This window comes from Gadus macrocephalus, chromosome 2 (genome assembly GCF_031168955.1).
Source record: "Gadus macrocephalus chromosome 2, ASM3116895v1".
Taxonomy (NCBI): Eukaryota; Metazoa; Chordata; class Actinopteri; order Gadiformes; family Gadidae; genus Gadus; species Gadus macrocephalus.
In genome coordinates this window covers 6,434,330-6,449,670 of record NC_082383.1, presented here as the reverse complement: position 1 = coordinate 6,449,670, position 15,341 = coordinate 6,434,330, and the positions used below count along the sequence as shown (strand labels likewise).

The window sequence follows — 15,341 nt, the reverse complement described above, 5'->3', positions numbered from 1 at the left end:
GATGGAACAAGTAACGGAATGCGAAAGAGAGGGAGAGAAAGAGAGAGAGAGAGTGAGAGAGAGAGAGAGAGTACAAGGGCAGGGCCGATTGTGGAGGATTTATTTGTGTTGTCTGTTGGTTTGTGGCCACACAGAGGGAGAAAGATGGGTTATGGGACGCTTCAGGAATCTCCTCTGTGATTATGGAGCGCACCAATTGATTTTGCTATGATTTTCATCTTCGTAATGCAGTGGCCAGCCCTATATATATATATATATATATATATATATATATCTATATATATCTAGATATAGATATGTCGGCCTAAGGTGACTCTTACTTTATGAGGCATTTACCACTTGCCAATGACTGATTGAGATTGGAAAAATGTCAGTTGTTGAAAAGGCTGTATTCATTTATATTCATAATAATATTTATATATTTATACATTTATTGTTTGAGTAGTCCATCAATCATGAGTAATTTATATTTGTTCTAAAAATATTTTACAACCTATATTATTTAATATAGTGTGGAAAATGTGGAATGTGGAAAGCCTTGCCATATTGGTGGGTTTGGAGACACATTTATTTGCCTAGTTTGTGCTGTGGAAGAAAAGCTACTTTTGTCTTCTACAAGTCCTGATAAAACAGTGGTTCCCAACTTTGGAGCTGGATCACCACTTGGGCTTCTCGGATATCCATATGGGTCGCAGGAGAATGCTGACATAAGCTACATATGATAATCAATTTAGGCAAACAATTATTATTTTAAAAGCTCTCATAGTCATCTTGCATAAACACACTGAATGCCTAATGATCCATAGCCACGGGCAAACTACTAACAATCACTTAGTGAGTAGAGAAGAGATGCGATTACGTTCACCGGGACATTGATGTTATCGGCAGAGGTTGATTGGGTAAATCCATTTACGTGGAAGCAGTTGCATAAGAAGTTTAAAATCTTTTCAGAGCCAGAAATGGGGTCGCGGGCCAAGAAACGGTCAGAAATCACATGTGATAAAGGCTTAGTTCCCATCCGTGACCCAACCAGCCGGGGAACCTTTGGCAAGAGCACCCTATTACATGAGCAAAACCCCAGCATTATGCAGCTCCCACGTTGCCATGGTTACCCGTTGTTGTGACGCCGACCACATAACACCGGAATATTCACCACAAAATGATGGGTCGCGAAAAACCCAGGGGGCACATAAATACGATCAAAACCCGTGAGATTTTACCTTGGAAACCCGTGCCTGTTCATCATCTACTTAGTTCTTCCACTCTCTAGCAAAACCCCCAGACTGGGGACAGGGAGCTGTAAACATTAGCAAAGCTCAAACCAGGACGGAGGCCCACTGATGGAGCAGGCTGGTCGTTGGAGGTTGAGGAGTCCACCACCAGGCACTCTTGGGATGAAAGTGACTCTGAAAGCGTGGGCTTCTTTTTTCCTTTTTCTTTCCCAGAACTACTAGTAGTCTCGTGGAGAGAACACCGCATGGACACTTCAAATTCCTCCTGAGTTATGCCTGTCAGTGCCTTCCATATGAGTGTGTGTGTGTGTGTGTGTGTGTGTGTGTGTGTGTGTGTGTGTGGAATATGCAATCGACTCCACTGATGTGGTTATGTGCCAGCTGGAGGGAGGGGGAGGGTGGGGTAGGGGAGGCGAGGCGAGTGAAGGAGGGAGGGAAAGGGATCGACAGCAGGATTGAGTGAGAATGATGAAAAGGATGAGAGATACAGTGCAGTGCAAAAGCGGCAGCAATAGACGGAACGGAAGCAAAAATAAGAAAGAGGCTGAGAGCGAGAGCGAGACGGAGAGACGGTGGGTTATAATGCGAGAGAGAGAGGGAGGGAGGGAGGGAGGGAGGGAGGGAGGGAGGGAGCGAGAGAGTCAGACAAAGGCAGAGAGGGCAAGCAAAGGAAGATGTCGGGAGAGGGATTGGCAGACGGAGGAAGGGAGCGAGAGAGAGTCGGAGAGAGAGAGATGGAGATAGAGAAAGGCAAAGCGAATAGAGCAGGAGAGATAGAGAGAGAGAGAGAGAGAGAGAGAGAGAGAGAGAGAGAGAGAGAGAGAGAGAGAGAGGGACGGAGAGAGAGGGACAGAGAGAGAGGGACGGAGAGAGAGGGGGGGTGGGCAGTGAGGATGCCACTGACCACTCTAATTATCCTCTATTTTCTTCAAACAGGGCCGCGGCTCGTTGGGGCTGTCCCTTGGGAGCGCGTGCTCGTCTAATTTTCCCCGGGATTCGATACCACTTCATCCTTCTCTGTCTTTTACATATAAAACACTTTCCTCAATTATTCCACCGACGTTCATATCTGTATTATTTGACAGCTTGGCCTATTCCGACTGCTCATCTCCCTTGCACACAGTTGTGTGTGACTAGAATCCATCTCAGGCTCTGCTGCAACACAGGCCGGGCGTGTGTGTGTGTGTGTGTGTGTGTGTGTGTGTGTGTGTGTGTGTGTGTGTGTGTGTGTGTGTGTGTGTGTGTGTGTGTGTGACATTGGGGTTGTGCGTCTAATTCAACTCAACAGAGTGAACATGTTTAATGAGTGTATCTCCTGCGCAAACATGAGTGATTGTCCTCAGAGCGTGTGCCGGAGTGAGTTGGTTGTAATGATGGTGTGTCCAGAGTGGGACAGAGCGGCTATATTAGAGATCAAACAGGGGCTATAATTACATACTGGTGGACGCCATTTCTTCTCGATCGATAAAGCAAACAAAAGCAGCATTCCATTAGCGGCTGTTAAGGCAGTTGGGTTGTGCAACATGGCGGTGTCCTTATAGTGGCTTATTGGTTCCGTGTTTTATGGAGACCAGACGTTTAAAATAGTTTTAAAGGTCCTGTGAAAGTTACTGCGATTCTTGTGAAGCTGCTTTTTTTTTTTATCGTTAACTTTGGCTAATAATCATTGCCCTGGGCTGATGCTGAGGCCCCATCCCGCCACCAGGAGAGGAGAAGGTTGATTAACCAAACATACCCAATTTGAATTAAATCTGATTGATAGACTGCGTTTGAGTCATTCTGCAATCATCTCCTCTCATTCCATACTTAGAGGCTCTTAGATGCTTCTGGAAGCAAACGCTGTCTTGTCTAGCCATATGTTTTACTATACTTGGGTGCTCCTTCTATTCATCTCTACATCTCACTTATTAAATTCCCTCCTCAGCCGAGATCGATTTTTAGAAATCAACAACTGTCACTGCTGCTCTGTAATAGCAGAACTAGTGGGGTTAGACAGCCCCTCGCCTGGGCTGGCAAACCAACATTAGTACAGACACTTATTCTAGGAACGAGTGTTTGTTGTTAGCCAATTATGTGCTTACAGATCCCCGCCTCCAGCTACATGATTGCTTGAAACAATTATGAAGTGAGAGAATGTGGAACGTCCCTTTCACCCACATTTGAGCGCGTCTGCTGTCAGACTGTAGACTTTGTTAACATAACTGCCTGGGTTGTGGGAATTGGTCAATGCCACTGAAAAACATGCCTGCATTATGAGCAAGGGCGATATATACAATAGAGGTTCAAATCGGCACAAAAGTGCCGTGGTCAAGTGCTACAAGGAAGGTTTTTCGTTGAAGTCATTAATATGGTAAGTAAGGGCGTTCATAAAGGTGAAATTCTTTTTTCTTATAAGACGGTGGTGTTGCTTCAGGGTGGGTTCAAATCTCACCCAAACTCCGACACGGCTAAGCCTGAACTTTCACCGTGCGCATTCACAATTTCACAGCTGCCGGGTTTTCCGGTCGTTTCATATTCAATGAGGTGCCTGCCCTGATGGGACTGGGGGGGAGATGGGGAGAGAGAGCACATCGGAGACGGGCACCAGAACAACATCAGGGGGAAGCAAGGGCTGGCCCCCACTTCACAGCAGAGCAGGATGAAGGGAGTTGGAACCTGTGTGTTTGTGTGTGCTTCCACGTGTGTGTGTGTGTGTGTGTGTGTGTGTGTGTGTGTGTGTGTGTGTGTGTGTGTGTGTGTGTGTGTGTGTGTGTGTGTGTGTGTGTGTGTGTGTGTGTGTGTGTGTGTGTGTGTGTGTGTGCGCGCGTGTGTTTGTGTGTTGTGGTTTTCTTCAGCGTGTGTGTTTGTGTCTATTTGTGTGTGTGTGTTTGTGTTCATGGGGGCGGAGGGGGGGAGTGTGTGTGTCAGGCTTTTTCAGTGTGTGTGTGTGTGTGTGTGTGTGTGTGTATGTGTGTGTTTGTGGCTGTTAGTGTGTGTGGGTGTGTGTGTGTGTCTGGGAGTGAGTATGTGTGTGTGTGTGTGTGTGTGTGTGTGTGTGTGTGTGTGTGTGTGTGTGTGTGTGTGGGTGTGTGTGTGTGTCTGGGAGTGAGTATGTGTGTGTGTGTGTGTGTGTGTGTGTGTGTGTGTGTGTGTGTGTGCAGGGGGGGGTGTGTATGTGTATGTGTATGGGTGCGTGAAGTTTTTCCTTGTGTGTGTCGTGTCTGTGTGGGTGTGCAAGTGAGTCCCCACAAGGGCAAGGTTTGTGTTCCCGTCTGCTGGCTGTCAGACAGTCTCCTGGTTAATGAGCAGCTGTCGTCCATCACTATTCATGAGGTCTGCCACTCACCTTCCCTCTCACCAACGCAGCCACCTGAAGTCCTGGAGCCCACCTAGTCTCTAATTAGCCCTCAGGTATATGCATATTAACGTGCACCGACACACACTCAGACTAGCATGCACACACAAAGGCACACACAGACAAGCATGCGTGCAAACAAAGGTGAATGTATAAAAATGGGCATGAACACATGCACACACACACACACACACACACACACACACACACACACACACACACACACACACACACACACACACACACACACACACACACACACACACACACACACACACACACACACACACACACACACACACACACACACACAGGTGCATGTATACACACGCATACGTTCTGATGGGAAAACATACACGCACATACAGACACATACATACACACAAACCCAAAGGCAGACATACCATCCACTCATCCATATGCATTAGACAACATCAACTGAGCTGTATGCACAAAGGCAAACAGAGCCGACGCAGCCTCCCCTACTCAGCTGATTACATGGCCACTGGAGCCGGCCTCAAGTGAAAAGACTGGAGGGAGTTTAACCAACACAGGAAAATGCCTATTCAGCCAGCCAAAGTGCCCTATCAGTGGTTCCTTTTGCACCTTTATCTGATGTAGAGATAGGCTTGAAACAGGCCTAAAAAGGGCTCGAATCGGATATGAAAGAGCCTTAGACCGGATCTAAAACAGGCTTGAAATGGGCTTGAAATGGGCTTGAAGGGGGTTTGAACAGAACCCAGCGGTCGTTGGGGTCTGGAGATGTTTCCTCTGACCAAAAGAACGACACTAGAGGGTTCGGCTGTGTGTTTGGTGCCACGCAGAACGATATGCATCCCACAAATTATCTAGGGACGGATTAAATACCCACTTGACTTCAAGATGTGCTTTGAAGTGACTCACTTGTGGTCTTCACTGTTGTTTAGGAAACCTTTGACTTTCAATTGGCCGCTAAGCTTTGATTCGCGTGGCGCTATTGGTCGAGGTAGATCAGGTGGTACAATCTACCACAATGTAGGATTTTCCGATTCAGTTTCAGTTTCAGATTTAGGCTCACACTTTAAAAAAAACTCAAAAAAATGAAAACATCAGCAATATAACAATTTGCAAAAATACAAATACTATTGGAATGATTCTGGGAGTTTTTCTTGGGGGAAGTGTTGGGGAAAAAATTAAAACAGGTCAAAAATGAAGTGAAACGGGATGAAAGTGACTTCTAAAGAATCGTTATGCTGCTAGTGATCAGTGGTGATTAGCTGTATTATTCCTAATTGCTCCTGGGGATGATTTGAGTCCTTCTGCCAGGACATTTATATCAGTAAAATGCAGAGCCAACCAACCACAGTGTGTGTGTGTGTGTGTGTGTGTGTGTGTGTGTGTGTGTGTGTGTGTGTGTGTGTGTGTGTGTGTGTGTGTCTGTGTGTGTGTGTGGTCGCTAGAGTGCCTTTGTGTATTTGCCTGTATTTCTGTCTGACTTTGAGGACAGAACACATCAAACAGTGAAAGCTAGACAAGGAGAGTAAAGTCAGTAAGACTTGCAGGCTATATACTGACACACACCAATGGGCAGGCAAACAGAGATGAAAAATACTATATTAATGTGTGTGTGGCAATAATTCTCTACAGCAGTATGAGAATATTGCGATCTCAGGTCAGTGTCAGAAGAATTAAAATGAGTTGTTTCCAGGCCCAAGGATAGACTCAATACATAAAGTCATGATATAAAATGCATTATGCTGACAAGACACTTAAATAAACACTTGATTTTATCAGAGTATTGATTACCAATTCAGACATATTTTGCACTTAAAATGTTACATCCATTGTGTCTAATTTTAACAGTGAGTGGCAGTTTGTGGCAACAGTCCGACCAAAATAAGACGCACACAAATCCTTTTAGCTTTTCTGTCGCTCTGCTTCACATCGAATAGAATCGCCTCTTGTGTTTTCACCTCGATGTGGAATCATTTATGAAAGAAAAAAGAAGAAAATAAACAGAAACAGAAAAAAGTATTAGTCCCTGTGATGGAGTGGCAGTCGTTGTCAGTGGTGTTACAGGAGCTGATAGGAAACCAGGCACATTGATCTGCTGGAGAGCCCGAGAGAAAAATGATGAACCGCTGGTGGTGTTGATGGGGGTGTTGATGGTTGAGTTTGAGGGACCATGGGACAGGATGGAGGTGGAGAAAATAACTAGCTTTAGATTTATTTTTTTTGAAAACAGCGAGATTAGATCTTTTCTTTTGTATTCAGGTCCACAACTGAACCCTGGACGACTTTTCCAACTGATGTCTGAGCCATTTTACTCCCTCTGGTTGAATCACTCAGCCTCTGTCACACTCTCCCAGTCCGCTCGTGATTAATGGAGAGAATCGTCTTTATTGAGTGACGGGGCATGGGGCGTGTAGCTCTTTATTTTTCTCACTCGCTCCTTCCCTCTCTCACACAAACAAATGCACAGGAAGACACGAATACACAGACAGATTGCTGACAGGAACACACACACACACACACACACACACACACACACACACACACACACACACACACACACACACACACACACACACACACACACACACACACAGTTGCAAGCATACAAGTAGATCCCATGTGACCATTTGTTGTAACAGGGTATGCTTGCCTAGTCACACAGTCTCTTTATGAACAGCTGTGGCCATGCTTAAATTGGCTTGAGCAATTCATGCAACACATGGGAATCTAATGAATGGATCACTCTCTCTCTCTTTGCCTTTCTCTCCATCACTTCTATTCACTTATTTGGTGCTTCTGATTTTCAAGCCACTTCTGGCAGTCGGTGTTCTTGTGGGCTTACGTATTTTTTTGTACCGTGTGTGTGTGTGTGTGTGTGTGTGTGTGTGTGTGTGTGTGTGTGTGTGTGTGTGTGTGTGTGTGTGTGTGTGTGTGTGTGTGTGTGTGTGTGTGTGTGTACTTCGGTGTGTGCGTGTGTAAATGGGTTTCTGTGTGTGTCTATTTGTCTTCTAGTTTATACCCCGCTGATGAGATAGGTTGCCGTTGAGAGACAGTTTGTCTCATACGTCTTTCTACACAGGTTTGCATGACGGAGGATATTCAGGGCAGCAGCAGAGCCAATCAATGCTAGTGTTAGCATTGCTAGTGCTAATAAGGATATCGCTGGAAATGCTGGTGTTAACGTTGCTATTGTAAAACAGATAGCATTGCTGGTGTTATCATGTCTAACATTGGTATTGCCAGTGTAAGCGTTGCTAGTTTTAGCTTAACTCGTGTTTGCATTGCTAGTGAAAGCTTTGCCAATGTTAGATAGTTAGTTGGTTTGCTGTTGCCATTTTCAAGGAGATACAGCACACCATTATCAGGGGATTTGGGGAAATGAGGGTTGGAGGGCAAAATGCGAAGGTTGGGGCTGGATTAGTCACAGCCTTAGCTGGAACATGGCTGCTTTTTTTATTCCAGATAATCCCGTTCTATAGAAAGGAGGCTCTATTCCTTGTCCACCTGTACCAGGAAATCTGTAGTACACCACGCACCCCCCTTTATCCTGCTCCAACCCCCCCCCCCCCCCCCCCCGCGCGCGCGCGCCGCCCCATTCTTATCCACCTATCCCGACTGCTCTGCTAATGTTAGCTTTGTCGATAAGCGCTTTTGATGGGAAAAAAAATAGCTTGAAATCTGCGGAAGTTATTTCCTCTCTCTCTCTCTCCGAGATAATGGCTCTGTGGATGGGAGCTGGCAGTGTTTGACACTCACGTGCACACAAACACACACACACACAGCAATAAGTGTGGTCGCATGAATGCTCCTTCGTGCTCATGGTCACACATGCATGTGCAGGCATGCGTATGAACTCGCACTTCAAATGAACCACATGAATTCTCAGCCATCCTAAGGGATGGATCCATCCAATGTACCCCCTGACACAGACAGATGTGCATGTGCAAAGACACACATACACCTACACAAAGACACACACATACACACACACAAAAGCTGACCCACAAATATACACACACACACCCACACACATTGTCCGAAACACACAACCACTCACACACACTCCGAAACCGACATTGATACACCCACACACACACACACTCAGACATGATAATGAACGAGACATAACATCCAAATTTGGCAGGATGGGTAGAAATCATTCATTTATTTGAGCACAACCATTGACAGAGCAGACGCCTTCCACATAGAGGCCCAGGCCAGGTTTTTCCATTCAGCCAGAAATGTAGACCGTCTGCCCGGTCTCACGCATGTGAATGTCTCTTTAATTAGTTAATTTCCGACTGTGACTTTGTGACACGTTCAGCCTAGTTAGGTTCAATGTCACATGGCAGAGGAGATAACAAGGGAGACAGAGGAGGAAGAGAGACAACTAGGGAGAGGGAGAGAGAAAGAGGGGGAGAGAAAAAAGGTTGATGACCAAACAACCCAAAATACTTCAGTTTTAAATTCATGCAAAACATATTTTTAGAAAAGAGCAGAGAGGAGAGGTTTCAGGGGAGAATTTGAGTAAAAAACTGAGCAGAACAGAGCGAGCAAGGGACCACATAGAGAGGAGGATCCCATTCATTACCAGAATACCCTGCACTCCTGTGTAGTTTGAAGACATAAATACGGCAGCGGAAGTACTCTCCTCCATTTATCTCTAGTTTATGTTTGGTGACGTTCCTCCGTGAGCAGGGACAGTAAAACCTCCGCGCCCTGAGGGACTGGGAACTCAACTCGGGATGAGCGATTGATCTGAAGACATGTCATATTAACACCAAATATTTCATTATGAATGCCTCCCTGGTTGAATCACCTAAGAGGATGATTTAGAACTCATACTTAATCAGAAAACGTAATCAAAAATGTGCTTTTGTCAATGTTGGAGCACACTCATCCATTGGTCAGAAATACATGCAGACCGCAGATTTAGATTGGTTATTGATGTATGCACTGATAATCGCAGGCTGACCTGTGTTTGTACTGTATTGGTAAATATGTTTTGGTTACACACATATAACATGTAAAAAGGACCAATATAATGATATTACATTAGCATAATATGTCATGGCGGCCTCTCAGATGGATATTATTTACTACGCAATAGTTATCTATATATACTTAACACCAGAAGACTCTTTGAATGTGGAAATCCGGCAGCATTTGTATGCATAGCTGCTGGATCATTGGTGACCTTAAGCCTCGTGCAGCACAGTTTTCTCTGAGGACGTTGTAATTTTTAGCCTATAGCTATTTTTGGAAATATCTTTTTTGTCAACTGGTTTCCTAGAAGATGAACGTTTCATCCGATTGTTGCTCTCGATAAATCTGTTCAGTCTTTTTTACACACACATTCATGGTGGCCTACTTTTTTTTAAGTCTCTGAAGAAACCCCTACCAAGGCTTTCAAGTCTGAAGTTCACATAAAGGTTCCAAAATGTATATCAAATCTATTCTTTATTTTGTAGGGGATTTAATGGTTAAACAATAGACATATAAGACATGGCAGCATTATTCATGTGAGAAGCGTGTAATTGTCCCCATTGTTAATGTAGAAAGGTCATACAGACAGTCAGACACACACACAACGCGCACCGCTGCATTAGGAATGCTGTATTGACTATTGGGGTGTCTCATTCCGTGATCATTATTCTGAGGCACTGGCAAGGGATGACCTTTCCCTGGTCAAGGGCGTTCTCTGGTTAAAATTAAATTGAGTCGAAAGGAGCCGTGAGTACAAGAAAGTAAATGGTAACCTTTATTCTGCCATTGACGCAGACCTTGAAAACGAGCCCTGCCGAGAGGGAAACACGCACTTTTGAAGTGAGAGCAAGACCATCCTCCTCGCCTGTAGATAGGTATGCGTAAGCATGCCAGTGTAGAAAAGAGTCAAACGTCGTGCGAGTAATTAGTATTGGCCGCGTGTGCGTTTGCATTAACAAAAGCGGGGAGAATAATGTGAGAGTGGAGGCAAAGGGACAGAGATAGGGGGAGTGAGTGTGCGACACAGAGAGAGAGAGACAGAGACAGAGACAGAGAGAGACAGAGACAGAGACAGAGACAGAGACAGAGAGAGAGAGAGAGAGAGAGAGAGAGACAGAGAGAGAGAGAGAGAGAGAGAGAGAGACAGAGACAGAGACAGAGACAGAGACAGAGAGAGAGAGAGAGAGACAGAGAGAGAGAGAGAGAGGGGAGGAAATGGAGTGTGAAAGAAAAGGTGAGAAATATACAAAGAGTGGAAAAATAAAAGATAAAGATACAAAGATATATTGAATTGCTTGTTCTAGACACCCTCAACCAAGGTGTCATCTGGGGCCAAGGAGCTGTTAATGTTAGGTTTGTATCGACCTCCGGAGACAAGCATGCACCTGCACACACACACAAACACACACATTTTATACACCGTCACCGTATTTACAATCATACAAGCGTCCAGAGGCGTCCATAACTATGAATAAAACACACACTCGCCCACACGCATGCATGCACGCACACACATCTGACAAAACAATTCTCTGCGGCTGTGTTTCTCATCCGAAAGCCATTTCCTCCGCCACCCTTTCCTTATCTATTCATCCAACCCTCCATCCCTCTTTTGTCTCCGTGTTCTTCTCGGATGCTGCTTCCCTCTCAAGGAGGGAATCCTTAGGCTGAAAGGAATTGAGACCAATCACCAGGGGAGCGAGTGGGGGGTTGATTACATCAGCTATATGGAGATGTTGATTGCATTGTCGTTGAGTGATAGCAGAGGATTGTTACATAATGAAGAGCTTGTTTGTCTATTAGACGCACAGAGGCCAATCCCTTTGGCCTTTTTCCATGGCCGATATAAAACGTTGCACCCCCACTGGTAAAGGCAGACACAGAGGAGAACCTGTATTAAAAAAGTTTTTTTTTCTGTTTTATTTCAATCATTATATTATTCATAAAATCCACATTTTTATTCTTACAAGTGACCGTGACGGTTCACTCGTGCAGCAGATCATTTGTAAAACTCGCATCCTTAGAATAACTGTACAACAATATATCAACTTCAGAACAGACTATGCACAGGTGGGCCCGCGCCATTAGAATGCAGGGGAAGGGGGTCGGTATTGGACATGAATTTTCAACAGCGGTGGAGAACGCAGGGTACCCATCTGATCTGGAGTGACAGCCCACCATGATCTCCGAGAGACAGACCTGAGAACGTCTTGGATTCACTAGCTATTTTGTTGTCCACTGGCTTTATTTGTAGACTTGAGCTCTTAGACTGAGGTTGACTAGCCCGGAAAACCGCTGGTTAAAACACTTTATAGGCCCGTAGCTTCAGTCCTTTGATCCGGCCCGCATACATATAGAACGTACCATCTGAAATCATACATGGTTAGCACCAGGGAATAGCGTCACAAGTCCGAAGCGAGCACCATTTTTCGAGTACATGATACATTTTCATTTCAACATATAAACAAAACAAAATATGATAAAAAAAAAAGGGTAGGTTATGAAGACAATCAACATTAGTGGCCCGGGAAGAAACACAGCCTCAGCAGTTACAAAATGGAAGGGATCAAACAAATTGCTGTCAGGTACTGCAGTTGTATCGAGTGGGAAACAGTTTTGCCTAATCTGCCTGCAGAGCTGTCTTGCTTTTCATGTGCCTTGATTATCCTTAACTTGCATGCTGAGCGCAGACATATCGGGAAATATGCCCCTGACGAGGTATTAGCCTTGAGCTCTGCGGACGTTCATCATCACACATGGAAAATTTTTCCAGTAATAGAAACAACCTTCACCCGGTCAAGTAAGAGTGAGGGCCTTATAACCGGAAGCACCGATTGGATACTAATCAAAATCATTCACTAAGCAAACTGCCATTGAAGGGTACACAAAAATGTGCATCACCTCTGCACCCAGTGGTGTTAAATGAGCTGTTTCTGTGGAAGTGAATATGGTAGAGATCAAGTGCTCTCAGTATAACAGCATCTCTTGTTTAGTTTATCCCACATTACAACTGACCCATACCACAGGATAGGACAGAAATGCTTTCCATAAATAGGAGGGTGATCTGTGATTTTTCAATTGATCATTGCCAAGTGGTTCAGTCTTACTTTCTTTAGTAAATGACGGAACATAATGCAACGACAAAAGAATCGATCATTTGAAGAAAGTAACAAAAAGAAAGGAATTAATAAAACTAAGTGGAACATTTCCCTTTGGTAAACCTGCTTTTCCTCCTGCCTTGTCTCCTCCTCTATCTGCTTGTGTTCCTATAGTCAATAGAATCAGGAATTCCATATTAGAAGTACAGAAAAACAACAAAACCACAAACCCCACATATAACATATTTAATAAATATTGCATGGGCTAGTGGTGAAGTCCAGTTTCTCCTCTGCGGACCGCGTGCGCCGTGGTTGCGCCGGTGGCTTTTCTCCTGAGCTCGTGGTCAGCCCCTCAGCCGCTGAAGCACACGCGCCCCACTTCGAAGCCAAACTTCTGGTTGCTTCCGCCAAAGTCCACAGGCGACACGTCTATGATGGGCAGCAGCTCCGCCGACGGAGCGCTGATCTCTAACACCGTCCGCTCCTGACCTTTCCGGGACTGCGGGGGAGAGGACCGAGGCGCGGCGGTTAAACACGCCAACTTGTGGTGCCAGAAGTGGCCGATTTTCCAAAACGGCTTGTGACGGCTAATCACACTCACCCCTGGTGGCAGAATATGTCACCTTTAAGATCGGTCCGGTCCGAACAAAAACTAACACTACCGCCGCCACCACATCATTTGGGCCCACTTTGGCCTGAATCCTAAAGTGGTGAACCCATGAACCCCTGATGAGTCTTCAGCGTTGCCAGTGTGTTCCTGCCCTCGCTGCACTCAAAAGGTTGCCATTTTTATTTATTTTTTTTGACCTTGGCTGAAACAGACGTCTCGAAAGTGCGTCCATTCAGAACCCAGCTTTTTTCGGCGTACTAATACCAACCTTATCTCAACCCTCAATGTCTAAAAAATTTTTTCCATGGTTTTACGAGTGAGTTATAGCTCAAAAGTCTTTTGGCTGTCTTCACGTTAACGGCCGACCTAGCGGCCAACGCTATTTGCTATCATGTGATGACCGCAAAATGGGCAAAGGAGCTGACCCTCTGAATGTCTCCCACCTGCCAGACCTACTGACTGAAGCAGCATCTGAATCGACAGCAAATTTCAGCACATCACGCTTCCTGCGGCTAACGCTGCGACTAACTCTGGAGCTAACTCTGAGGCCGCCTCTGCCGCTATCTCCGCGGCTAACTCCGCGGCTAACTCCGCGGCTAACTCCGCGGCTAAAGGCTCAGTTATGGTTCCATGTCGACGCAACGCAATGACCACGTAGAGTCGTAGACGCTTCGACGCAGTCAGTCGTGAACCTGTTTTGTTTCTGCGTCAGGTGTTAGTGAGCGGACCAATCACAGCACTTGCGGCTGCGTCGCCTCGACGCTAGGTTAACATTTCTGGAAGGCGCAACGTCAGGCCCTTGTGGGTGGACACAAGGAGTTCCGCAAGGACGTACTGGGTCCGTGAACCCCATTGTGAACCATAACTGAGCCTGTGAACCAAACACTTGCTTATAAGTAGGTTCTGTTCCCCCCCTCAACCCCCTTCATTGCACCGGGGGTGGCGAGTCTCACCTGGCATCCGTCGTGCAGCGGCTGGATGAAAGGGCTCCTGGCCGGGGTCAGCTCCTCGCCGTTGCCGCCCCGGAAGCGCAGGGCGCGCTGGTGGGAGCGGGCGTCGCCGTCGAACCAGCCCGCCGAGTTCTGGCAGGTGTAGGTGAAGCTCTGCTTGGCCGTGGCGCTCAGCAGCTTCAGGAAGGTCAGCTGCACCACGTGCACGGGCGTGCCGTCGCTGTCGCTGTACGAGAACTGTTTCCACGCACGCACGCGCGCGCGCACACACACACACACACGCGCGCGCACACACACACACACACACACACACACACAAACATGCATACCGCTCAAAACTCAATCATTTGTAGATTATGAAGTATAAATTAATTATATAATTTATTCATGATTTCTTTTACGGTATTCAATCATTCATCTATGTACGGTTAAAGGGATGTATAATCATTTCTGTATTTCATTAATTAAATGCGATCAATGCATTAATCAAACTATATTCATTATATACACATCACCCTATTTGAGTGTAATTGTAATCTTGCTTCAAGGCAAGGCAAGGCAAGGCACTTTTATTTATATAGCACATTTCATGCCAATGGCAACCCAAAGTGCTTTACACAAATAAAATGAAGTTTTTTCCATAATAAAAGGAAGACAAGACAAAATATTAAAATTAAAATGCATAAAATCTGATAAAAAACATAAATAAAGTGAATAAAGGGTTATGCATAAGGGAGAGCATATAAAACAGAAAATTAGTCTAAGAAAAGGCAACAGAAAATAGATGGGTCTTGATACTGGTTTTAAAACTTAAACTTAAAGCTTCAGGCACTTCACAATGCGTCACTTTCCGAGGGAATGAGAGACACCCGGTTCGAGGCTAGGTCTAGTGAAGGCCTCCACTCCTTCCAATCCACCTCCTCCCTCATTTCAAGATCTCAGAACCCGTGCTCAAGAATACATTTCACCGAGGTGAACAATAGAGTTGGTTAAAATAACCCATCTGCGGAGTGAGAACCAGAGTTCAAGGGAGGGAGAGATAGAAGTGAATGAGAGAGACAGGGAGCGAGAAAGAGAGGGAGAGGGTGAGGGAGGAAGCGGGACAGATAAAAGGAGAGATGGGAGGAAACATAGCCA

General features: G+C 45.5%; 1 protein-coding gene across 1 annotated transcript in view; it reads right to left on the bottom strand.

The window, feature by feature from the left end:
- Positions 1 to 11,440: 11,440 nt before the first annotated feature.
- Positions 11,441 to 15,341, bottom strand: part of col5a3a (collagen, type V, alpha 3a) — a 54,540-nt gene continuing 50,639 nt past the window's right edge. Inside the window, 2 exon segments of the mRNA XM_060075105.1 lie at positions 11,441 to 13,143; positions 14,208 to 14,441. Of these exon segments, the coding sequence (XP_059931088.1) occupies positions 12,997 to 13,143; positions 14,208 to 14,441 (381 nt within the window). The 3' untranslated portion in view covers positions 11,441 to 12,996.